At 37.8% G+C, this 25,732-nt stretch overlaps 1 protein-coding gene across 2 annotated transcripts in view; it reads right to left on the bottom strand.

The window, feature by feature from the left end:
- The window catches only part of LY75 (lymphocyte antigen 75), a 166,697-nt gene that overhangs the window by 80,145 nt on the left and 60,820 nt on the right, over positions 1 to 25,732 (bottom strand). For both annotated transcript variants that reach the window (XM_037140431.2, XM_037140432.2), the window contains exons 16-28: positions 25,111 to 25,225; positions 19,769 to 19,804; positions 19,212 to 19,387; positions 18,479 to 18,549; positions 18,124 to 18,206; positions 17,403 to 17,542; positions 15,580 to 15,685; positions 15,193 to 15,353; positions 11,314 to 11,443; positions 9,729 to 9,955; positions 5,867 to 6,032; positions 4,087 to 4,254; positions 507 to 623 (exon numbers count right to left, since the gene is read on the bottom strand). In XM_037140431.2, the coding sequence (XP_036996326.2) occupies positions 507 to 623; positions 4,087 to 4,254; positions 5,867 to 6,032; positions 9,729 to 9,955; positions 11,314 to 11,443; positions 15,193 to 15,353; positions 15,580 to 15,685; positions 17,403 to 17,542; positions 18,124 to 18,206; positions 18,479 to 18,549; positions 19,212 to 19,387; positions 19,769 to 19,804; positions 25,111 to 25,225 (1,696 nt within the window). The remainder of the gene's footprint in view (positions 1 to 506; positions 624 to 4,086; positions 4,255 to 5,866; positions 6,033 to 9,728; positions 9,956 to 11,313; positions 11,444 to 15,192; positions 15,354 to 15,579; positions 15,686 to 17,402; positions 17,543 to 18,123; positions 18,207 to 18,478; positions 18,550 to 19,211; positions 19,388 to 19,768; positions 19,805 to 25,110; positions 25,226 to 25,732) is intronic.

Genomic DNA, 25,732 nt, shown 5'->3' on the forward strand with positions numbered 1-25,732 from the left:
GTGTTTTAAAATATTTTATAGTGACTATATATTGGATTTGTGGTATTTAGTCCCAATTTTAAATATTCTACTCCATTGTCAGACTGGGTGCCCCATTTTGCTAATATATATAATGTATATACCTGTGGGCTATAAATCCACAGGTGTAACATTAGTAGAAGTATAATTCTGTTCTCACTCATCCCACATACCTAGTACAGACACAAATTAAGTATTGGAGATTTATATGGGAGTGTGATCATTTTAGGTTAGTCTTGAACTGCTAGGAGGGAGAGCAGAGAAAGAAAATTATTTTCTACCATTTAACTCTAAGCTTGGTGGTAAAGACATTTTAATGGCAGAAAAGAGACACAAAAACTATCTTGGTATTTATATGCTATGCTAAGTGTTAGTTATAATTTTGCATATTAACAAACACATACTTTGAAGAACTACACTTTTATAGCTTGATAAGTAGTTTACAGTGAAGTATAAATGTAGAGAAAATTATCATATTTACAACTTACTTTCGTAAATTACACCTAACATTACCCATGATGCCATATAGTTAAGGTGCAGAAGTTGCTCAAGAACGAAGTTATTCTCTTTTTCATTTCGAATACTCAGAATATGTGATTTGGGATCTGTTAAATAAAAAATAGTCAATAATTTTAACAATTATTTATTTATCTAGAGCACTTTATTTTTTTTTATTTATAAAGTTAGTTTCCCAGTTTAGTATACTCCCAAACTGAAATACTAGCAGAAAGGAAGAAAGACATGTCAGTTAAAACTGTTTCATTGTATAAAATGAATAGGTTAAGAGGTCTTTAAACATTTTGATATCAAATCGGGTCTTTTTAAAAAATACATCTTTTATTGATTATGCCATCACAGTTGTCCCACTTTTCCCCCTTCACTCCTCTCCACCCTGCACACCCTCTCACACCCATACTCCCTCCCCTTTAGTTCATGTCCATGTATCATACACTTAAGTTCTTGGGTTTCTACATTTCCCATACTATTCTTACCCTCCCCCCGTCTATCTCCTACCTACCATTTATGCTACTTATTCTCTGTACCTTTTCCCCCTTCTCCTCTTCCCACTCCCCTGTTGATAACCCTTCATGTGATCTCCATTTCTGTGGTTCTGTTCCTGTTCTGGTTGTTTGCTTAGTTTTTGTTTTTCTTTTAGGTGTGGTTGTTAATAATTGTGAATTTGCTGTCATTTTACTGTTCATATTTTTCATCTTCTTTTTCTTAGATAAGTCCCTTTAACATTTCATATAATAAGGGCTTGGTGATGATGAACTTCTTGAACTTAACCTTATCTGAGAAGCACTTTATCTGCCCTTCCATTCTAAATGAAAGCTTTGCTGGACAGAGTAATCTTGGATGTAGATCCTTGCCTTTCATGACTTGGAATACTTCTTTCCAGCCCTGTCTTGCCTGTACGGTCTCTTATCAGAAATCAGCTGACAGTCTGATGGGAACTCCTTTGTAGGTAACTGCCTCCTTATCTCTTGCTGTTTCTAGGATTCTCTCCCTCATTTTAATCTTGGCTAATGTAATGATGATGTGCCTTGGTGTGTTCCTCCTGGGGTCCCACTTCTTTAGGACTCTCTGAGCTTCCTGGACTTTCTGGAAGTTTATTTCCTTTGATGGATTGAGGAAATTCTTTAGTATTTGTTCAAATAAGTTTTCCACTCCTGGCTGTTCCTCTTCTCCTTCTAGTACCCCTATAATTCGGATGTTGGAATGTTCAAAGATGTCCTGGAGGCTCCTAAGCTTTTCCTCATTTTTTTGAATTCTTGTTTCTTCATTCTTTTCTGATTGGATATTTCTTTCTTCCTTCTGCTCCACATCGCTGATTTGAGTCCCAGTTTCCTTCCCATCACTATTTATTCCCTGTACACTTTCCTTTATTTCACTTTTCATAGCCTTCACTTTTTCCTCTATTTTGTGACCATACTCAACCAATTTTGTGAGCATCCTGATCACCAGTGTTTTCAACTGTGCATCTGATAGGTTGGCTATCTCTTCATCACTTAGTTGTATTTTTTTATGGAGCTTTGATATGTTCTTTTGTTTGGGCCATTTTTTTTGATGTGCTTGTTAAGTGAGGGGAGGAGCCTTAGGTATACACCTGGGCGGAGTAGCCCATCTCCCTGGGTTGTGACACTGCATGTGGGCAGGGGTCTGAGAGGGAACAATGGTGCTTGCTCCTCTTTCTGCTGGATCTCGGTCACTTCCCCCACTTCCCCCAAGCAAACTTGGCTTTTCTGGTGCTGATTCCTGTGTGGGTGGGTTTGTGTCCATTCTAGGACCCTGTGGGTCTCTCCAATAAACTCTCGTGTGAGACTGGGAGTCTTTCCCTGCACCTCAACCCCCACAGGTGTTTTTAATTGGTGTTTTGAGGCTTTATTTTTTTGTGTTGGGACCCAGGGTTATGCGGTCTGTCTCGCTCCCCAGTTTTGCCTGGTTTATCTGTACATGAATGTGGGACCACCCAGTCTGCAATCCACTGCCTTGCTACAAGTCCTCTCCTCCCAGCTGCCTGTCTCCGCCCCTTCTACTGGTCTGGATGAATGTGTCGTCTTTAACTCCTTGGTTGTCAGACTTTGATACAGTTCAGTTTTCTGTCAGTTCTAGTCATTTTTGTTTTTAAATTGTTGTTGTCCTTCTTTTGGTTGTGCGAGGAGGCACAATATGTCTATCTACGCCTCCATCTTTGCCGGAAACCTTAAATCAGGTCTTATAGAATAGTGACAAGCCAGTAGTTGACTAGTGAATTTAAAACTGATTCACTTCATTTTGCTCTATTTAAAGCTTATTTTGAATTGGTACAAATCCACCTGCATTAATGATGCATTATCAGAGACTATTATAAATAAAACTGCTTGAATGGGCTATAAGACAGATCTTCCTTTTTCTTAGTAATCACTCTTAAATTAGGGTTAAAGTAGTTTGGTATTTCCCACAGTGTGCTCCTTCGGGAATTAGTAGGGTTATCCAGAAAAGAGCTACATAGATAAAAGCGTTGCATACACTGGATAAACAAATCGAGTTCGTTCAATTCAGTTCTGCCAGTATATTCCTCAAAAAATATGCAAATACACATTGATCATCTCTAACAGGAAGTGATCATGTGTAGAGTTGCTTAATAGTGTTCTTTTTCAGAGGATCCTTTTTTTTTGTAGAGCATCACTTAAGATGTGTTCTGTGGAGCACAGTTTGGGGGATAATGGCTTGATATTTTCCACAGGAACTTTCCACAAATTTCATAGGCCCACAGTTCAGAAACTGCAAATCCTCAGTGGGCCTCACAGGAAATATCCAAAGAGTCTTCAAAGTGTAAAATATATATATGTATTTTTAAAAAGCAGACTGCTTCTTTGTGGCTTATCTAAGCTTTTGATTATTCAAATGAACTTTTTTTGAGTCCCTGTTCACCTACTTTATTTGAATGGTATATCTCTTCCTTTGTAAAATTGAGAACTGAGGAGGAATTAAAGAAAGCCTCACATATTTCATTTTAAAATGAATTATTTAAATTAAAAAGTAAGGATCAATTGGAGAGGCACAGGTTGTGGGCCTTGTCCCAGCAAACAAAGCCACCAAGACAGTCCTGTAAATGAAGGAGGAGGGTAAACCCATTTCTTCAAAACATGTTCTCAGAAGGGGCCCTAACTGGGGATCGAACCTGCAACTTTGGCATATGAGGATGACACTCTAACCAACTGAGGTACCCGGCCAGGGCCAAATTAACTTATTTTCATTTTTTCCAATAGCCCAGCTTGATTTAACATCCAGTTCTCTGCTACCTAGTGTCATTTATTTTCTTTAAGTACTATAGAACCCATTTTATTTACACATGTAAAGACAGCCTAGTTCTCTGGTGTATGGGTAAAGAAAGAGGCAACTCTTGTACCTTCTATTTTAACTAAACACAAATTTTAATACTTTGTAGTTGATAATGTGTAAATTAAGAGGTGAATATTTTTGAGATCTTGTTACTAGTGCTAATTAGAAATATTTATAACATACTCAGCAAGATATTTTAAAATGAGCACAATGCAATATAGAATGGCCATATAATTTACTCACTCAGTTTTTGGCATCTAGAATGAACATCATCTTGTGTTACTGGCATAAATCTGTTCTTTGCTATCATGAAGTTGTAGCAATAGTTCTGGAATGGTATCCACGGGGTATTTAACACAGGAGATGGACAGTGAACACTGTTAACTGGTTTCACCTCTCTTTCAGTCTCATCTAGAAAAAAGAATTAATGGTATAAATACTAATTTTAGATATAAATGCTCAATTCTGTTTATAGTAATTAGACTTGATTAGTAGAAAATATTTATTCAGGACACCAAGAAATAATAGCCTGGTGATGCTTGTTCTGCTTATACTCAATATAATGTGATCTCTTCACTGGCTTTCTGTAGGAAAGAAATTATTTTAAAACATTTTTTTAAAGATTTTATTTATTTATTTTTAGAGGAGGGGAAGAGAAGGAAAAAGAGTTAAGAGAAACACGGATGTGACAGAGAAATAGCGATAGGCTGCCTCTCACATGCCCCCAACTGGGAAATGCTGCCTGCGACCCAGGACCTTGGATCTGCAGGATGACGCCCAAACCACTAAGCCACTAAGCCACACCAGTCAGGGAAGAAAGAAATTACTTAACACAGTAGTTTTCTTTCCCCTGCTGTGGAGTGAGTGGAAGAATGTAAAAGATGAGGTGCTATTCAGTTAATTGTAGTTTTCGTCTTCCTGCATCTCCAAACTTCGAGTACAAGAGGCCACCTCAGAGGAACTATCCAAACACAGTAACAGGCACCTAACTAGAACTTACAGAATTCATCTTCAAGTGTCTGGTTACTGATATCTTCTCCAGTTTTAAGGGAACATTTTGACAAAATATTTGATGGGCTGAATAAGTTACTGCTTTCCCCAAAGCAAACAGAAAGAATTTAAAATCTGACCTCCAGAAAACCTGATCTTTTTTTTTCCATTTTGTGAAAAGGCCATGCATTCAAGATCAAGTACAGACACACTCCATTCAAACAGCTTTAGTACACAGGAGAGACCATTTCATGTTGCTCACTCTCCACTCACGACTAGCTCCTTTGTGAAGTCATGTCTTCTTCTCACCCCAGACCCACAAATGTGGACCTCTGGCTGTTGTGAAACCACTTTCCTCTGACTGAGCTAGAAATTGCATACCTGACTCAGGCTGAGTCCTTCAGATTCTCTCTAAGAAACTGAAAAGTGGAATTCAGAGACAGTCAGTTCACCTCCAGTGACAGTTGCAAGTGGAAGATTCAGAGCCACCATGTGTCACCGCGCAGAGAGAAGCAGGATGTGGATAAAGGGAGGGGCGCAGATCACAGAAAGGACAGGTACCAGGTTCTGGTTCTTAGTCCTTAAGAGGCTTAGCTCTACCCCCATTTTTGAGAATCTAAAATACTGTTTTAGTTTAGGCTAGCTTCAGCTGGATGCTGTTTCTTACAATCAAATGAATCTTAACAGCGACTCACAGAAGAAACTTTAGTTGCTGGTAAGAATTATAAAAGAATTTCCACAAATATAAGATATTCTATAAGCATATAAACAGAAAATATATGCAAAATGAGGGTAATGGAAGCTTAAAACTAAAAGGTCAATACCATTGTCATCTGACAAAGATAAAACATGTGTAGAATAACAAATTAATGACAAAATACTTAATATATAATAATTCTAGTTGGATATACATTTTCACAAGTTTTGTTGTTAAAAGGACCTTTATGGATTTTACAGAACTACTTCCCTCAAATTCCACTACTCATGAGACTTGATAGTAATTTAGGAAATAACATATTTGAATTTAACATACTTCCTGGATAGTAGCAAATTGCACCTGGCCGATTAGCATCACAATCAGATGTTTTCCAGAATCCATCAGTGTCTAAAAACACACAGTTCTCAAGTTGCTCATTATTTTCAGCCCAGCGACTAAACTTAAGATGTTTTCCATCTGACCAACCAAAGTTGAGTTCATCCTGCAAGGAGCAAAAATACACTTCAAATGGCAATACTTTATGTTATCCCTTTTGTATTGCTTTGGCCCTAGCAGTCAACCTCGTGGCTAATCGGACTTTTAATTTTATATTTAACATACCCTTATATAGCACTTACTACATGCCAGGGTCTGTTCTAAATAATAATTAGAAATATTAACTTATTTAGTTATTTAGCCTACATAACAATCAAATGAGAGAGGTACTATTATATACATTTTACAGATGAGGAGAATGAAGGCAGGTAGTGTGCAGGAAGTCACATAGAATATAAAGTGTGGTGCAGGAATTCTAAGGCTGTCACACCCTAGCATCCATGGTCTGAATTACTACATATACTATGATGCTTCACACATTATCAGCATTGTTGGTTGTTAGAAATCAGAAAGCTAAAATGGAATGAGGACCACTGGAAATCTTGATAAAGTTAGAGACAGCATGTAGTCATGGGCAGAACATGGGCTTCGGAGCTAAGTACACCTAGTTTTGAATTCTAGTTTGGTCACTTACTAGTTCTTGATTGTGAGTTTACCTCACCAGTTTTCCAACCCCTAAGCCATTAAATGGATGTGACACCTAACCTTATGGCTGGAACTAATAGCATAACACGTGTAAAACACACAACTCAGTGGCTAGCTGGTACACACAGAGAGCTGCATATGCTAGCTCCCTTCTCCTAATCCTCAGACCATGTGGATATCACAGCACTGCTTTTGCACTTGACTGTGGGGACATGCTTCCTTATGGCTATGTTCTATTGTGCACTCAGAGTCTGTCGTTACATCCAGACAAGGGCCTGACCTCCCACCTGTCTGGAGGAGGCTTGGCAGAGTAGGTGCAGAAGTCTAGAAGGTGGACTGTGGGGTCCAGTCCTGTCAAGCTTCTCCATGGTGCTGCCAGAGCCCCAGGCCTCACACATTGACTCACGAAGCTAAGCTTTCCTGAGGGCCACAGTCATTTTGTATCACTGATTTATTTGGAATATTGGGCAAAGGCCACACTGCCCCCTCAGTGAACCATAAATAGCAAACATAGTCAGGCCTTGACACCACCAATATTTCATTCCGAGCTGTTCTCCACCAGAATTCCACTTGTAACTTGTGCCTGGTGAGCGTCCAGGCCATGTGGCTTCCAATGTGGCCCTTTGGCCACGTGATGTTGCCTGTTCTCCGGATCACCCTGGATTCCGCCCCCTCTGCTGCACTCCCAGCCAACCCAGGTCCCTGGGCCTCTGCAACTTGTATTCCTCGTAGATAAATCATCCCACACCTGCCATCTCTTTACTGAATACTAAGTCTCTTTATTAAGACTATACATACCTCTTAACTAAATTCTTGACCTTAATTAAAACCTGTCTTTTTCTAAGAAAATAATTTCCATTCAGCACCCACAGGGAAGCCTCTTTATTTTTCCACCGTCAAATATCGTAGGACTATGAGAATGGGGTATTTTTATCTCCTTCAGTCATTTCTCGTGAGGACTATGCCCTTTTCATCACTGAAAACTCCAGATTCCTGGCCTCTCTGACGGTCACTGAGGATCTGGCCCACTTGATCCTCCCGACATTCACTACGGAGAATCTCCATGTCTTGCTCTGCCCCTGGTCCTACTGCAGATTTAGGGATGTCAGTGTCGCATGGATGATTCACCCAGTTTCCAAGCTTTCTTGACTTCCCCTGCTTCTATATACTTGAGTGACCTAGTGCACAGTCACAGTCTGGATTTCATGTGTCCCAGAACGGCACACTGCGGGACATTTCCTGCAGCAGTTCCTGCAGGATTCTAACTAGTCTGTCTCTAGATCACTCACTTCCTCCCCAACCTGCTGCCCAGTATAATTTTTCTTAACCAAAAAACTGATCTTGCTGTTACCATGTTTAGAGTTTTTCCTTTAATGTATCATGAAAGGAAATATCTTTCACTGAAACACCTTTCAATGTAAAGTTTTATTTATTTATACAATGTCATGTTCTAAAGATTTAAGGCAGCCTATGAAGATTCATAGAATTTTTTAAAATAAAAAGTAACAGGAAAAAAGAGAAACATAGGTAAAGACTGAAAAATAGGATAAGAAACAAGACCCAAATCATTAAATGGGGGAAAAAAACCTACAAAACAGTATGATCTCGAATATCTTAAAAATAAATATGTGTACAAAGAAAAAAATAACTTGAAAGATACACACCCAACTATATTTATCACTAGGTAGTGGGACTATAGCTAATTTAAGTATTTTATCTTCATTTACTAAAACTTTACAAATTTTCTACATGTGCAATATTGCTTTCGTTTCAGGAGATTTAATGTCATTGAAACTAGGAAATATAATAACATTACTACCCTCATAAGAGAGAGAATGATGGGTCTCACATGATAACAAAAACCAAAGAGAAAATAAGTAAAACCATTGTGAAGAAACTGATACTGTGAAGTCTGGGGAAGCAGGTCAAGCTTATGATCTGGCTTGACTTGGGGTACATTTTAAAATATCCTGAATCTTAGAGAAACTATTTGCCAGCAATTTCTAAATACTCCTTTTAACTGAGGTTCTGGTAAGTGCTGGTGGTAGAAAATCCGAAGTTCGTCTAAGATAATGGTTACTTGCAAGTTTGTTTTCCGGTTTGGCTCTGGGTTTGCGCCAGGACTAAACTGTCTTCGGATCACACCTTTTCCACGCAGCCCCAAACCATCTCGGTGTACCGACAGTTTTCTTAACCAAGGCCTGCGTGACTCTGGATTGCTTCACAAGGCAATGGGCTCACTCCTGTTTCCCACATCGCCAATCATTCTCTTTCTCAGAGTGAATCAGAAATACTGTTCTAGGTGATGTTTATTTAACTAGGGCTTCTCCAGTCATGCATGGTATAGACGCAGGAAGCAAACTTCAAGCTGCAGTCTTGGTAAAGAGCACCCTCTGTGCACTGCATAACAAATGCGGCCTTAAACTCCACCCCATATCTTACTCTGTAATACATCTCAGTGGGTAGAGTATCAAAGTATTATACAGAAGGCCTAGAAAAGAGGCAAAGTGGCTTGTAACACTGAGAAGAATATTACTGCTTTATTTTTAAAAAGGCCCTGTTAATTATAACCAAAAGCTTTAGCAGCATAAACATTCCCATTCGTACTACCTGTATGTAGTTATAGGAGACTAGCATTCCTTGCTGGGCTATGAAATGAATGGAAGTACCCAAGACATCTGTCCAGGATAAGGCTTGAGATGTAGAGAAACACTATTCTAATCTCTTCTTAGAGTGGCTTAATTTCACTCTGCTGATTCTACAAGTGATACAGAGGACTCTTCAACACCACCCACGGTGCTTCTACACACCGGGCCCCATCTGATTTTTTAATTCTTCCCTTCCTCTCTTCTCCTGGTTGGCTGAGGAGACAGGGCAGCTCCCGACTCCAGCCCAGTCCTTGATTGGATACAGAAGAAGAAGTGATCGGCTCTACATGTCCACAAGAACTTTTTCTTAATCTAAACAATAAAGCACCAGATCTTTCAACAGCGGAAAGACAACTGTCACTAAAAGTTACATACTTCATGAAATCCCTTCATGGGAGTAAGGTTTTATGACCTCTGATTTCTTTTCGTCTGATATGAGAGACGCTGTGCACAATAAAAACTTGTCACATCCCGCTGCCCAGCCCTGGCAGTGGGGACTGAAAACTTACGTCTTGACTGGAGAGTCCGATCCACAAGGAAGAGTTCCGAAGGACCGCCTGCACAGTCAGGAAGGCCTGCTGGTAGGGGTCTGTGATGCTCACCAGGTACATGTGATCTTTCTGACATTCCCTCAGAGCATCAGGCCAAGACAGAGTCTTCAGAATTATTTTGTACAGATTATTTAGATACTTTACAGTTTCTGAAGTATTGTGTAAGGTCTGGCTGCTTTCAATTTCTGTGTGTAAAAGAAAAAAAAACCCCACAAACCACACAAGTCATATGATATTTAAGAATTTTTCCCCAGTATGATATAGTTTAGATATTATATACTTTATCTACTCATTTATGTTAGATTTTGGGTGGGAGAAGAAGCTATGTCTTCCTGTATAACTTATGTAAAATATATGAGCCCCAACGTGTGTTTTCTAAAATCAGAAAATAATTCTGTTTTAGTTGATGTGATTTAGGAAGGAGAAAAGCGGTAACTAAAAGTAGGCTAAGAGAAAATCACCATTTCAGGTTGGTGGTAAACACCTCCTTTGTCTGAACTGCTTCAATAAGAGGTGTTCCATTACAAAGTTTTCATCTGAGGGAGTTCCCATGACAAAAGTACAAAACCACCCACAAGAGTGGTATGTGTATATATATATATATATATATATATTATTGCTTTATAGTTCTTTTCTAAGTAGAGCAGTTACTAAAAAGTATGAAACAAATGAGCAAAGATTAATTTAGCAAAAAGCTCTTCAGAAGTACACAGATTATCTACCTGAGATTCTTACTACATACAAAATTAAAAAAAAAAATTTATTTGGCCCTGGCTGGTGTGGCTCAGTGAATTGAGTGCCAACCTGTGAACCAAAGGGTTGCTAGTTCGATTCCCAGTCAGGGTACATGTCTGCATTGTGGGTCAGGTCCCCAGTAGGGGGACAAATGAGGGGCAACCACACTGATGTTTCCTTCCCTCTCTTTCTCCCTCCTTTTCCCTCTCACTAGGAATGAATAAATAAATAATCTTTAAAAAACTTATTCGTTAAAAATTTATTGTGATCAGTGAAAACAATTCAATACCTTTGTAAAATATATTTTTGAAAATATGAATGATTCCTACTTTTAAGCAAACCTTTTAGTTTCATTTGGCTTATAGAAAGTCACAGTGATCCATTTATAAATGTTTCACATCCTTTTTTAGTGCTAAATTTAACTGTGCATGTTTATACTGAACTAAATTGAAAACATTAAGTTTTCCTCCTCCTTTTCCCATGATAGAAGGTAAAATGTAAAAAGTGCCAGAGTAGGAAAGAGAGTAAAATTCAACTATAATTTATTATCATTAGATATCTCCAATTAAGAAATTCCATTTGATACCTAATTTTGATTTTTAATTAAGTATGCCAATGATACTTGAAAAAAATCACATTCCACTTGAGATAATCTGATCACTGAGCCAATATGAATTTAGTCATGTCAAAATTTTGAGAAAGCTATACAATTAAAAATTAATATTAATTCACTTATAATATTTTTATTAAAAATACTGTACATATCTAACATCATGAAGTACCACAGTTACCTAGGTAATATCTATACCTGAGTATTTCTGACAGAGAGACAGAGTGTGGCGTTCACCGCAGGAAGTGAAATTCCATGTCCCAGCAAAAGGCGACTTGCGGTGGTTGAGCATCAGCGCGCAGTGGTAGTGGGACTCTTCGTCAAACAACTAAACAAAAGGCAAACAGATACACGCAATCATGAAACCCAGTCTGAAGACCTGAGCAAGAGAACTTTACGTTCCAAACTGGACTTCTCCTCCTATAAAAAATTCCACTAAGGAGCTGACCATGAAGTCACTAGGAAAACCCTGATGAACTTCCAAAGCACAAGGGCAAGAAACTTTAGAGAGTATAAAATAAAATAATGGCAACATTAATAAATATATCTTTAAAAAGATAAACTGTTAGAGATGAGACAAAAATACAATTATACTAATATTAAAATTTTTTATTCACTTTTTTTTTTCAGAGAGAGGGAAAGGGAGGGAGAAAGAGAGGGAGAGGTATATCAATGTGAGAGAGAAATATATGCGCCCCGACTGGGGACCGAACCCTGCAACCCAGGCAGGTGCCCTGACTGGGAATCACACTGGTCACCTTTCACTTTACGGGCTGGCACCAACCAACTGAGCCACACCAGTCAGGGCTCTGCTCTTGAAGCCCTACCATTCTTGCTGTTTCAAGTTAGTAAAAAAAAAGTAATGGTTATTAACTGAACTTATTAGATGTTTATAAACTTTTGACAATTTTTTTACTACACGTGGAAAACTCACCTTAAAAATTTAATCCTATAATAGTCACTATTAATCCTATAATAGTCAACATAAATAAAAATGCCTACCCAGATTTCATTCTCTGGCCACAAATCAGTGATAGTACACACAAAAGTTTATTCAAAGTGTATTGTCTCTATACTTTTTTGTATGTTTGAAACATAACACAATTACAAAAACAAGAAAGACTTAAACCAGGATATGCAGATTAAAAAACAACAACAAATATGCTAAACAATAAACATTAAACAAAAAATTAAAAATATAGGAAAAAATAATATGAGCAATATTACCAGGGATATGAGTCAAAGTTTATGTCGAGGCAAATGTGATTATAAATGTATTCTTTTTTAAAAGATGGACTAAGATTAGAAAATCAGCAAAAATATAACTACAAAAAAAACAGAATAGAAAAATATAGTAGTATTAATAAATATACCTCAAGCAATAGGAGTAAAGGATAAAAAAGGAGTTGAACACCAATAACATACATCAGTGTTTATAAAAATTTAAATAGGATAAACAATCGAAATGAGACATGGAGATTTAAAAAGATAGTACATATACAACTTTATCTATATATTTGAAAATATAAATGAAACAGACAACTTTCCTGAAAAATAAAAATTAGCATCATTGTTATAAGATGTAGAAACACCAAAATGTACCAATAACTTTAGAGAAAATAAAAAATTAACCATAAGTAGCTGATTTTAAAAATCCTGTGCCAGATATCATATCATACTAAAGGCTTTTAATGAGTTGCCTTATGTAATCCTCACACTGTATGGCAAGTTCAACAGTATCAGATGAAACATTACAGATAAAAAATGTTAGGTGAACTCCCCAAAGCACACTAAATGCTTAAGAGAAGTTAAGTGAACTTCAAAAGACATATAAATAGCTGAATGGAATTCAAACCCAGACAGTGTGCCTCTAGAGTTTAGGCCATCAACTACTGCACCAAATCCCTTTATTATTAAAGAACAGTCTCTGAAAAGGTTTCCAACATCACATGGTTTCGTTGATAGTTTCTTCAAACCTTCTGGGAAAGATAATTCCCCAGACTGAGTCCTACTGAGACCTAATTTCAAAACACAAAGGCAGAAAGCTACTGAGTTCACTTTATAAAGTCCACATGATAAAAAAAAGAAATCTGATAATACAGCATAAAAAATGAATTGTATGAACAGAGATAAAAACATTCCAAATAAATTTCTAACAAATCAAATTCAGTTGAATAGTAAAATAACAATCCACAATGAGCAACTAGACTTTGTGAGAATATAAGGACGGTTTAATATAACATTTATTAATGTATTATACCACATGAAAACAGGCCGAATGGGAAAAGCTTTATGACAATTTCAATAGATCCTGGAAACAAGTTTTAGAAAAATCCAGTACTTATTTCTAAATAAAAATTCTAAATGAGTAGTTGTACAATGATATACCTTAAACAATGAGGCAACAGCATATGTAATACTCAAACAATGAAAGCCTGCAGACAGGCCCACTGAACTGTAGACCAAGTTTAGGATGGAGTTTATTACTCCTGGTATTTGCCATGCTTTTGGCATTTCTACCATATGCAGCCAAATATGAATTGCTATTTGCAAATTATAACTGTCTCATTCAGAAACATAAGAAAATCTGTTGAACAAAGAAACCTGGCTGGCCAGAGGACAAGAGTGAGAGTTCTTTGTTCTGAGGACTGATATAGTTGGTGGGATGGGAGTGAAGAGGTTATATATTGATTGACAGGTAAAGGTGCTGCCAACTTTCCTGGGGCAGTGGGGGGACATGAATACCCAAAGGTGTTTATGGGCTTCTTCCTTTGGCCACCGTGGGCCCTTTTCTGCCTTTCAGGCCTTAGGATGAAGGCACGGTTTCAAAGGCTTTCTTTCCCAGAGAGTGGAGACGATGCATAGAATTTCAAGGACTGCTGTTCTCCTGTACTAGCATGGTGTTTTTTGTGATGTTGTAACACCTGGCAAGATTATCGAACCAGGCTCAGGACTGCTGAGCTAGTGGGTGAGACATATCTCCTCCTCCTCCCTGCCTTGGTTTCCTATCTGCCCTACCTGACAAAACTATTGTGTCAACTCAGTATTATATTTGTATCTATGTGCTGGATGGTGATTTAAGTGATTTCTTACTATGGGTCATGGTTAAAAGTTTAAAAGCTACTGGACTAAGTATAAGTGGGATAAAGATTTATGTTCTTCTTTATTGTGTCTACTTTTCTATAACTGCATAATTTTCTATAATAACTAAGGATTATTTGATATTTACTTTGTACATAATTACATATGATTCAGAGTTCTCTTTGCTAACATCAATTTCGAACAAAGTTGCATTGCATCAGGAACATCAGGTGATTATTTTCTAGGATGTACTTTTGGAATTTGATTTTAAAGTTAATTTCTTCGTCTTTGCTTTTTGTGCAAAAGGGGGTTTGTACCCAGCAAACAGAACAATGGGCAGCAGTCTTCATGGTTCAGAGTAACACTTGTTAACATAATGCCTCATTTCCTTCTAAAGCTCCTTTATATTTATCCCTTATGGAAGAATGATTGCTAGTCACCAATTTGGTACTTTTTGCCTCAAGAGACTGAGGCTAACGGGTTCATATCCCAAAATGTTAAATAAAGCATTTATAATTGCTTCTGTTTGCAACTCACTACTTGAAGGTTTTACGTAGTTGTGAAGTGAGGGCTGTGGCTCTAATGCTCTAGTGGAAAACCAGGGCGCACACATATTGTTATTGTTCTTCTTCTTGTGACAGCTTTATTGAGCCACAATTCATATGCCATATAACTCACCCACTTCAAGCATACATTCCATAAGTTTCGGTATACTCACAGACTTGCGTGACCATTACCCCGCCCAATCAATTTTAGAACACTTCTACCAGCCCCAAAAGAAACCCAACACCCTTTCACAATCACACCCAGTCCTTCTATCTTCTTCAGCCTCTGGTAACCACTAATCTATGTTCTGTTTTTATAGATAGATCTGCCTCTTCTGGGCATTTTATATAAATGGACTCATATAATAGGTCCTTGTTCTTAATCCAATAATTTATGGAAGACTCAAGGATTTCATAGAGCTACATAGATTATTGATTAAAAAAAACTTACATTTTTTTGTATTCTCACTATCCGACCAACCAATAATGGGTGAAAGTTACTGTATGTCAGCTCGTTGTTATCTATCCACTTATTTATCCTTTCAAAGGCTGTCCAGCGCAAACCAATCCACAAATCATCTTCCATGTCCGGAAGCAAGGATATAATAAAATCTGTCAGGAAGAGATTTAAAAAAACATTTGACTTATTCAAATTAAAGATATACTAAATATGTCAATGAATACCTCTTGCTTATCTCACTACCAAAATAGTCTTTCATCTACTGTGTAAAAAAATAGTTTCCTAAGATTTAAAAACATGTTAATTCCCCTCAGCATCCCAAAACTAACTTGGGCCCCCAGATCAGAAGAAAACATGTCTCCAAAACAATTCTCCTACCTTGTTCTCTCTGGCTCAACACTGTAGGAAGGGTGCCACCGTAGGTGTGACAAGTATCACTTGCTTCAAGAAATGTGAGAGACTTGGGTTTGATCATTAGAAAACACTGCAAACAAAGAACATACATGAAGCATAAGATTCCAGACACAGAAAATCTCACATAGGAAATAAATATCTCACCTTTTAGAGGGTTGCTAATTTTTGGCCTGTGAGATATGAAAATTTATAAAGTAGTGCCATAAAAATGCCAATTAACACTCTCTAGCAACTGAAGAGTGATCTCTGAACTATTTTTAAAAATATATTCCATTTAGTGAGTGCTTTCTCTGTGCTAAACAGTTTGCTTAGTATTATCTCACTTAATTTTCACAACTTGGAAAACTAAGGTACAGGTAAGTTAAGCAACTTTATCCATAAATGAAATAGTCATAGAATAGTATGGTCAGCCTTTAAACTCTGTTACACCTGATTTCAAAGTCTGTACTCTTAATCACCACCTTCTTATATTTTAAAAAAACCTACATTAAAAAAAAAGCATCTCCCTGTCCCTTGGCAGAATATCATAACCCAGTTTACATTAACTGTGGAAATTCAGTCCCAGTACCTAGGGGGATAAAAGATCTTCCTAATTCAAAAAAATTAAAATGTACCCCTAACATTTTAACTTTACTACAGATGCTTTCAGCTGTCAGATAAATCTCTCTCTTTTCCTTTATGATATTATGATCATGTTAGTGTGGAGTAGTATGTTTCCAAATTGTGATCCTTGAAACAGCCTACAAAATGTTTTTATTTCAGCTTCCATACAGAATGAAGTGGCCAATGAGACATGTCATTCAGTGGCTTCTAGAACACTCTAAAGAAAACACCCTGAATTTGAGCTTCGAAGCCTTGTGTTAAGGATGGCAGAGCAGAAAGACAAAAGGAGACTGGTTTTGAAGAATTCACAGACTTTACATACCAATCCCAACCTGCTTACCTTCAGATTTTTTTACGCACTAGAATGTTTTAACATACTGTAGAAATCTTTCTTTTCAGCGAGAAATAGAGAATCTCTCTATTTCCAAATACATTCCATAAGAGGTACACATACCAATACGGATTATACATCTCAGAGAAGCAGATATGGAGGGTCTAGCACAAATAACACTGCTTTTTTATTATGAAATATCTTATTACAAAATCATAAGCATGTAATTCTATAACATGACAATATCACACTCAAGCACAACATATGACATTTTGGTGAAATTTAAACTATAAATTATTACACCCATATTATTGCCCTACCAACCACACTCAAGCAGGCCTTACTGCTCTTGGACCCTGTAGAATGCAGCATTTCCCAAACCTATTTAAACATAAGTTCCACTTTGGAGGCAGGATCAGTCACTAACATTTGGTTTGCCTATGTATAGTTCCCCAAAAAGTAGTTTTGGAAATGCTGGTCTCATTTGACTGGTAGATGGAGGTTGTATGTTTTCCTTAAGGGGGAAAATTTATGAGTCAGAAATTAAGTCAATTTCTTAATATGCCATAGAGATAGTCTTGACCTCCATGTATCACTATCCATTGACACATCAACTTCAGCAGTTTAAGTGTTTAGTAGCAATGGAATAGGAGCACAGTATTTGGAAAGACCTGTGGGCATGACCAACTGGAGAGTTAACTTGGTTTCTGACAATGTAGAGGACCAGGTGAGATACTGAAAGATGCAGAGTCTGTCTTAGTGAAGTTACTGGATGGGCTACCATTCTATCACAAGCCATACCACCACCATGAAAGCAATCATCATTTGCATAAGGCAGCAATTCTCTTTTTACCTTATTCTGAAAAGTACGCCAATCCCCAGAGCACTGTGTTTTAGCTGCAGAATCTGGACTATATTTCTCCAATGAAGATACATTATATTTCTCACAGATGAAGGGCAACTTGGTATTACAGTCTATTGGTTTATTTAAGTCTGAGAAATGAAAAGAAGGATTGCTCTGGTGAGAATTTCCATTCAGTACACTTTAAAAATGATCCAGTAATGAAGTCTCTTTAAATCAATCTTTCCCAAAAGGTTACAATACATTCCTTTACTTCTCTAGCCATTTATATTTTCTAGTATTATTCACATCAGTAGGTTATAGCACACCAATGCTGCCTATTAAATTCACACATATGATGTAACAACCAGTTACCACAATTCCTAATGGCAGAAAATGGAATTGAAGAAGGCTAATGAGGGGTAAAGGAACCTAAACTATATTCTAGAACTGCTGCCTGTTTATCTCTGCAAATTTGTCTATATGCTTACTAGTTATGAAAGTGCCAAGTTTATTTCTAAGTAATTACTTTAGGATAAAGGAAGTCAGAATAGTCACAGTGAAAAGCATCTTTATTTGTATTTGGAATTTGAGCTATAGTCATTAGCAATAAATCAGAATAAGATGAAGCTACCAGACACATACTCAAAGGGAAAACAAGATTAAACTAGTAATTGAACCTGAATTTCACATATGACATAATCAACATGAAAGGATTTGGAATCACTGTTACCGTTAAGCCAGGTCTTGGCAGACAGATATAAACATTCTTCTCCAAACATTACAGGGAAGTGATGGTGCCACGGACGTCGTGAGCTAGAGAAAATGAGAGATCTGAGAACTCAGAATGCAGTTACACAGTCCATTCTGGTGTTTACTGTGAGTGATATTAATTCTATAATTAACGTTATGACATTGCTTTATACCACTTCATTCTGTGAATCTGCAAAAGGACTTGGTTTCTCAAGTCTAGGCAGCTAGGCAGTTTATGGATTAATGTTCAAAAGTAATTATAAGTAGTAATCCATTTAGTAAAGGGGAATTTGGGACTGTTTCTTTTAAATAATTTTATAAATGATTACACGTACAATATAGAGCGACGATCTATCATTGGCTGCTCAGTAGTTTTCAGCCACCACTTCTGTTCCTCACCAGATATCTGTAAAACAAACCAAACACCCGTCCTGACATGTGCTGAGTTTTCTAGAAGAGTTTTGATAGAACCACAACCCATTCCACCACAACCCATGCCACCACAACCACAAACCACTAACATTTCCGGACATTTCATTACTTTGGTATCTAAAGTACACAAACCAGGTCCTTTGACCAAAAAAGCGGTTTGAAAACTCTTTAGATATTTGCAGGCCCTATTCTGCATACAGAAATATGGTTACTATAACTATGGGCGTACATTAATTGGACATACAGTGTCCTATTGCAACTGATTATAAATTTAAAGATGGACAAATTATTTTTCCTCTAAAAATCTATTTTGCAAAATTAGTTATTAGTAGAAATAGATACACAGGTTAACTATAAAGTTAACTTTTAGTAAAAAATGATAAGGTATTAGAATAATTCATACTACTTATTGATGCTCATTTTATAAATTGAGAGTTATAATTAACCTTGAATATTTTAAAACATTCAGCAGTTACACTTAACATTTCTAATGAGAAATGATGAATCTGAATGTTGTTGGGGAAATTTCACTTGAGAGGGACATTTAACTTTTGTGGATTTTTGGCAAGATTTTTGAAATATTTTTAATGAAATAAATATAAGAAAAATATTTAAAAAGACACTCTTTTGAATTACATTTGCTATTTTGTTTTTGATGGCTTTTAGCCCTGCAAAAGACGTTAACGTAGCCAGGGAGCTGTGATTGCTGGCACAATACAGGACAGCTTCTTCATAGTTTAAGTGAGGGTCGGCAACAAACCAATATTCGCTCCCTTCAATTATGACTGAAGGTCCGTGGATTCCAGCACGCTCTGAAGAAGAAGAATATCAGAATTATGACTGTGTAAACCAAAATTAACCCTCAAAGCCTGGATTAATCTTCAAAACTTTAAAAAAATTATAATCCATTTAGATTACTGGTTCTCTCAGGCCAGAAAAACGCTGCCCGAAAGGAGCCAAGGACTCCTGAGCCAGAAAGTGGCCCTGCTACCCAGAGTCACAGAGAAAAGACAAACCCACCCTCATGACCTCATTCCACCCCAGCCAATCACCTTCCCTGTCTGGTGATACTTCATCTCAGTTGAAGATGTGACCAAGCAGAAACTGGCACTTAGGCTTGGGTTTTACTACACTAAACATATTATTGAAAAAGTAAAGGCAGCTTTGGCTAAATTTCTGATTTCTTAACTCACCTGGATTGTACCAGTCCGGTATTTTGGGAGTGCGACCTGTATAAGGAAGAAAATAAGTGGCTTAAGATTAGTGTCCAATTACAGATCACCATGTACTAAAGGAAGGGCCTTTAATCTAATTCAGGAGGACTTGCAGTATTGCTGAGGTCTGCCCATTTCTGGCCAGACCATTTCTTTTCATGTTATGATCATTGCGATGTGAAGTTTGTGGGGTCTGTCCTAAAGCTGTCTTAGCAGCAAGAAAAAAGCAGCTCTGTTAAATATTAATTAATACAGTATTGCTAGCACTTCTCTATCTTATGTCATGGAAGTCACAAAGGAAGACCAAATGGATAAGTATAGCTAATAATTAGAAAGCACAGGAGACTTCTGCCAAGATGGAGGCATAGGTGGAAGCACTGTACCTTCCCACACGACCAAGTCTAAAAACAACAAAGTTTTAGCAACAAAAACACAGCCAAACCACAGAAAATTGAACTACATGGAAGTCTGACAACAACCAACCCTTCAGCCAAACCGGTAAGAGGGGCAGAGCCAGCAGCAGAGTGGGGTCGGGCAGGAAAGATCCACTGGACCTACCCAGGTGTGCAACCCAGGCACACAACCCAGGCACGCTGGCAGCCGTAGGCAGATCCCAGGGTGGACCCACTGAGGGTGCAAGGCGGTAGACTCACTGAGGGCTGACCAAAGTCACACAGTCAGGTGCAGATAAACCGGTGAAGGAGCGAAGCAGTGAGACAGACTGTGCAGGCCCCAGTGGCGGAAAGTGGCAGAGGGGACCGCCATTGTCCCTCTCTGATCCCGCCCCCACATACAGCGTCACAAACCAGCGAGCTGGGTGGCCCCGCCCTGGTGAACATCTCCTCGTATGTAACGTGGGCACAAACAGATCAAAACATGGCTCAAGAACAACTCAGAGTCCCAGAGCCGATAAATCTAAGTGATGAAGAAATAGCCAAACTTTAAGACGCACAGTTCAAAACACTGGTAATCAGGATGCTCGCAGAACTTATTGATTATAGTCATAAATTAGAGGAACATATGAAGGGTAAACTAATTGAAATGAAGGGAATTGCACAGGAAACCAATAGTAATGGAAAGGAAACTGGGACTCAAATAAAAAAAGTGGTCCAGAAAGAGGAAAAAAAATGACCAAACAGAAAACAATGAAGAAACAAGAATTCAAAAAAAATGAGGAGAGGCTTAGGAACCTCCGGGACATCTTTAAATGCTCCAACATCCAAATTATAGTGGTACCAGAAGGGGAAGAGGAACAGCCATGAGTGGAAAACTTATTTGAACAAATAATAAAGGAGAATTTCCCCAATCTGGCAAAGGAAATAGACTTCCAGGAAATCCAGGAAGCTCAGAGAGACCCAAAGAAGTTGGACCCAAGAAGGAACACACCAAGGCACATCATCACTACATTAGCCAAGATTAAAATGAAAGAGAGAATCCTAGAAGCAGCAAGAGATAAGGGGACAGGCACCTACAAAGGAGCTCCCATCAGACTGTCAGCTGATTTCTCAAAAGAGACCTTATAGGCAAGAAGGGGCTGGAAAGAAGTATTCCAAGTCATGAAATCCAAAGACCTACATCCAAGACTGATCTATACAGCAAAGCTTTCATTTAGAATGGAAGGGAAGATAAAGTGCTTCTCAGATAAGATCAAATTCAAAGAGTTCATCATCACCAAGCCCTTATTATATGAAATGTTAAAGGGACTTACCTAAGAAAAAGAAGATAAAAAAGATGAACAGTGAAAGGACAGCAAACTCACAGTTATTAACAGCCACACCTAAACCAAAAGCAAACTAAGAGGACAGCTAGATCAGGAGCAGAACCATAGAAATGAAGATCACATGGAGGGTTAGCAACAGGGGACTGGGAGGAGGAGAAGGGGGGAGAAGGTACAGAAAATAAGTAGCATAGACAGTATGTAGAAAATGGATAGGGGGGAGGGCAAGAAGAGTATGGGAAATATAGAATCTAAAGAACTTGAGACACATGGTCATAAACTAAAGGGGGGAATGGTGGGGGGGTGTGCAGGGTGGAGAGGAATGAAGGGGGAAAATAGAAGTGTAATGGCATAATCAATAAAATATATTTAAAAAAACTCCAGAAAACAAGGGAAAAAAAAAGAAAGCACAAATAAGTAAATGAATACAGTGTACACATTACACAGAAGCACTAAGGCGTATGATCCAAAATCCTCATCATTGTACGGGGAGGTTATACAGGAACTACTTCTCCATTAGATGCAATTTGAGTCATTGTTTTGTAAACCTGGGTGGGTAGAGTTTACTGTCTCCCAGGAAACCCTGGGAAACAATGTACAATGATCCAGAAACTTTGAGAAGGTGAAAGACAAAATGGGGAGAAAAATAATAAAAATCACCCAGACTTCCTGGATGGAAACAGAGGAATTTGTATGTTATAAAGAATTACGGGTTTTGAAGTTGGTTGGGCCAGTAACGCCCAAATGCCCTTGGGCCCTTTGGCAAAGTGGTACTTGAGTTGGTTGTTTTAACTCCCTGACCCTCAACTTTCTACTCTATGGAAAGTGAGACTCTAATGCACAAAGACGGTGTGCAGATCGGTCCAGTCAGCCCTCTGGAGGCGCCCACCATGGTTCCTGGCACAGGGCAGCCCTCCCAGCATGCCAGGCTGCTCTCTTCTCTTTTCCTTCTGCTCATAGGTCACATTGGTTTCAAGTCAAAGACACAATTCTATGAATCTTAGAAATTACAGGGTAAAACAGCTATTCCTAGTTTTGTGGTTGTATCCTAATACGAAACATGGCCTATATCCCCAGTGTCTCTGGTTTTTCTCTTGGAGCCAGTTCTCTGTGCCTTGGGTAATTTTTACCAATAACGCTGCCTACTAGTTTAAAATACACATAGTTTTTTGTTTGTAATCATGTGTTGGGGGTGCTATGTCTAACCTATAAATTTGAGTTAGTGAGAAAAGCAGACAGCAAAGTATTTTTTTAAATATTTTATTTATCTTTAGAGAGGAAGGGAAGGAGAGAAGGAGAGAAATATCAAAGTATGGTTGCCTCTTGTGCATCCCCTGCTGAGAACTGGCCTCCAACCCAGGCACGTGCCCTGGCTGGGAATCAAACCGAGATTGTGTGGTTCCCAGGCCCTCGCTCAGTCCACTGAGCTACACCAGCCAGGGCAGCAAAGTATTTTTTATACAAGATTACAAATATGTATGTGTGTACAAGGTATCAAAAATATAAAATATTATGTTTGGGTTGTGGCATTATAGGTAATTTTCCTAAAAACATTTCTATGATTCTTTTGATATTGTTTTCTCAATTTAAAAAAAGAGTATGTCTCCACACTGGTTATGGTTATTTAAAAATTTTAGGCTGTCCACAGACAACGGTATGGTGATTGCCAGAGGAAAAGGAGGGTGGGGGAGATAGAAGGGTAAAGGGGGAATAAACGGTGATGGAAGGAGACTTGACTTGGGGTGGTGAACACACAGTATGATACAGATGACGTGTTATAGAATTGCATACCTGAAACCCATGTACTTTTATGAACCAATGTCACCCTGATAAATTCAATAACAATTTTTTAGGATTGCCAAAATATTTCTTTTAGAGAAAGAGGACTAATTAGAACTGGCTGAACAGGTAATAAACAGATGAGAGATAGAGAAAAGGTACAATGACTTAGGTTACTTAAGAGGTGAGCTGCTTTAAGAAAACCGGAAAATATAGATTAATATAGAAAATACAGGTGGATACAGATTAGTTGAGCAAACTTTGGTTATTCTAAATATATATATCTCTAACCAGGTGAATGTGACACACTGTACCTTAGAAATTTAAATTTAAAAACTGTCAAAAGAGAGTTAACATTTAAACCCTGGATCATGCAATCAGTAATTGCTTCAAATGATTGGGAATGAGCTGAGATAGGAAGTACTTCAACTTTTAATTTTGCTTCTGTATGGGGAGAGGAGGGGTGCAATCATTTAGAAGATTTATTTGGTTGATTTATGTTTGTTACATTAGTTAATTCCCTTCTCTTTTGTTTAAAATGAAAATATATATAATAAAGAAAAAATACCCAAATGCTCTTTGTAATACAAATACATCCTGTGGCTACTGGTTTGTCATTCCTAAGGTTGCCATGGTGTGAACTCTTGTGTTTGTGCCATCACTCAAAGAGTAGGCAGGGTGGCAGCTACCAGTGAGGACACACTTTGGAAGCAGCAAGGACACTTGGTGGCACGCTAGTGAGCTGCCAGAGTAATGGGAGCCTCACCACCAATGCTTCAAACAGGAGACACTGTCCACATTAATGATCTATATTATTTACTTTTCCACTTGCTTAAGAACAAAGGGTTTTCCTTTGTGCTTCCTTCAGGTTGAATCAATAATCAGGCATAACTCAGGTATAATGTCTTCTCTGGAAAGACCCCATCAACACACACACACACACACACACACACACTTCCCCTTCTATTAATGGACTGCCCGTTTGTCACTGTGAAAGAGATTTGACAGTTACTGTACCAAAAGTCACACCTAAAGCTCTTTTAGAGATAATAGGGTAGCCTTTTGTTAAGGAAAAAGAACAACTTTTTTACAGGCAGTTCCACGATGAAGTCTTTGGGTTCTTTGAATACCTTTGGTTTCAGTAAATCTGTTTACATTGAATTCAGAAATTCATTTTGAAATTTTCTGTACACTTACCACTAACACTGTCATATATGCAGTATCTGCTTAAAATAGTTTGGGAGTTAAAAATCTTCTTAAGAGTTTCCTTAACTGTCCTTGACATTTTCCTAGTAGAAAGCTAAGTAAAAGACATCTACTTACTCTCTTTTTCTCTCCGGTTTGTCACCACTCTACATAATTAAGCTATTCCCTAAATTTGAAATACATAAACTATTACCAGCTTTTGAGTTCACTGAAAATTTTTTCTAAAGTGTTCAGGAAAATGCTTACATTTTATTTCCTGATTCTTATTTCATTTTTTCCTTCATTTTGCATCAAAATAAAAATGATTCACTCTGCCATGTTGCTTCTTTTACTTAAAATAATCTCTCATTCCGGATCTAATTATCCTCACTTAGCCTTCAATTGTATCTTCTATACTAAATCTTTCATAATGAAAGTGGAAGATACCATTGAATTTCAATAATCCAGCATTCTGAGGGGTAGTACTCAGGCTGGATGGAGCTTAATATATTAATGGCAACTTCAAAGGCTTTTTAAAGTTATAATTATAGACTAAAATGCTCTCTTAGATACTTGTGGTTGGTTTGGTATTCACAATGTTCACATGAAAGGACTATGAAAAGGAATGACTACCACTTACCTTTTGGAATCTGACACACCCATTCAAGTTTTGTATCACAAGCAAAAGGTCTTAAATAAATAATTTCTCTGTCATTATAGAAATACCAGCTTCTTCGCCATAGCGTCTGTGTAACCTGAAGAGGGAAGAGGATTGCACATTATTTTGAGGTTGATGAAACCCTTCTAAAACACTAAATGGGTTTTTGAAACTCTACTATAGCTCTACCACCTAAGATACCTATTTAATGAATGGGACACATGAGTGAATACAGTACTTAAACAGTAGCAGTCTAAGCAATAGGCTGATACAGGAACATATAAGATCATGTTGATGTTCAAAATGCAAATTATTGTATTTTTCTGTTTTGTTGATATGAAGTTGTAGAATCTTGTACCTTTAAATTTGGGGTACAGAAAGCTAGAAAAGAATATTTGGGTCAGTGGTTTCCAAACACCAGGCTGTGCTAAAGCAGATCTGTGAACAGTGACATAAAAGTTTGGCATCACCGGCCCAGGCTCCTTCTTCAGCATTGCTCTGCATTCCTAGCACATTGCCCTTCTCCACCTGGTCCAAGATGGTGTCCTGCAAATTCCAGCCAGCACGCAAGGCAAAGCAGAGGGGAGGCACGACCTGGGAGGGG

This window comes from Artibeus jamaicensis, unplaced genomic scaffold (genome assembly GCF_021234435.1).
Source record: "Artibeus jamaicensis isolate MK-2021 breed Jamaican fruit bat unplaced genomic scaffold, CSHL_Jam_final contig_936, whole genome shotgun sequence".
Lineage (NCBI taxonomy): Eukaryota > Metazoa > Chordata > Mammalia > Chiroptera > Phyllostomidae > Artibeus > Artibeus jamaicensis.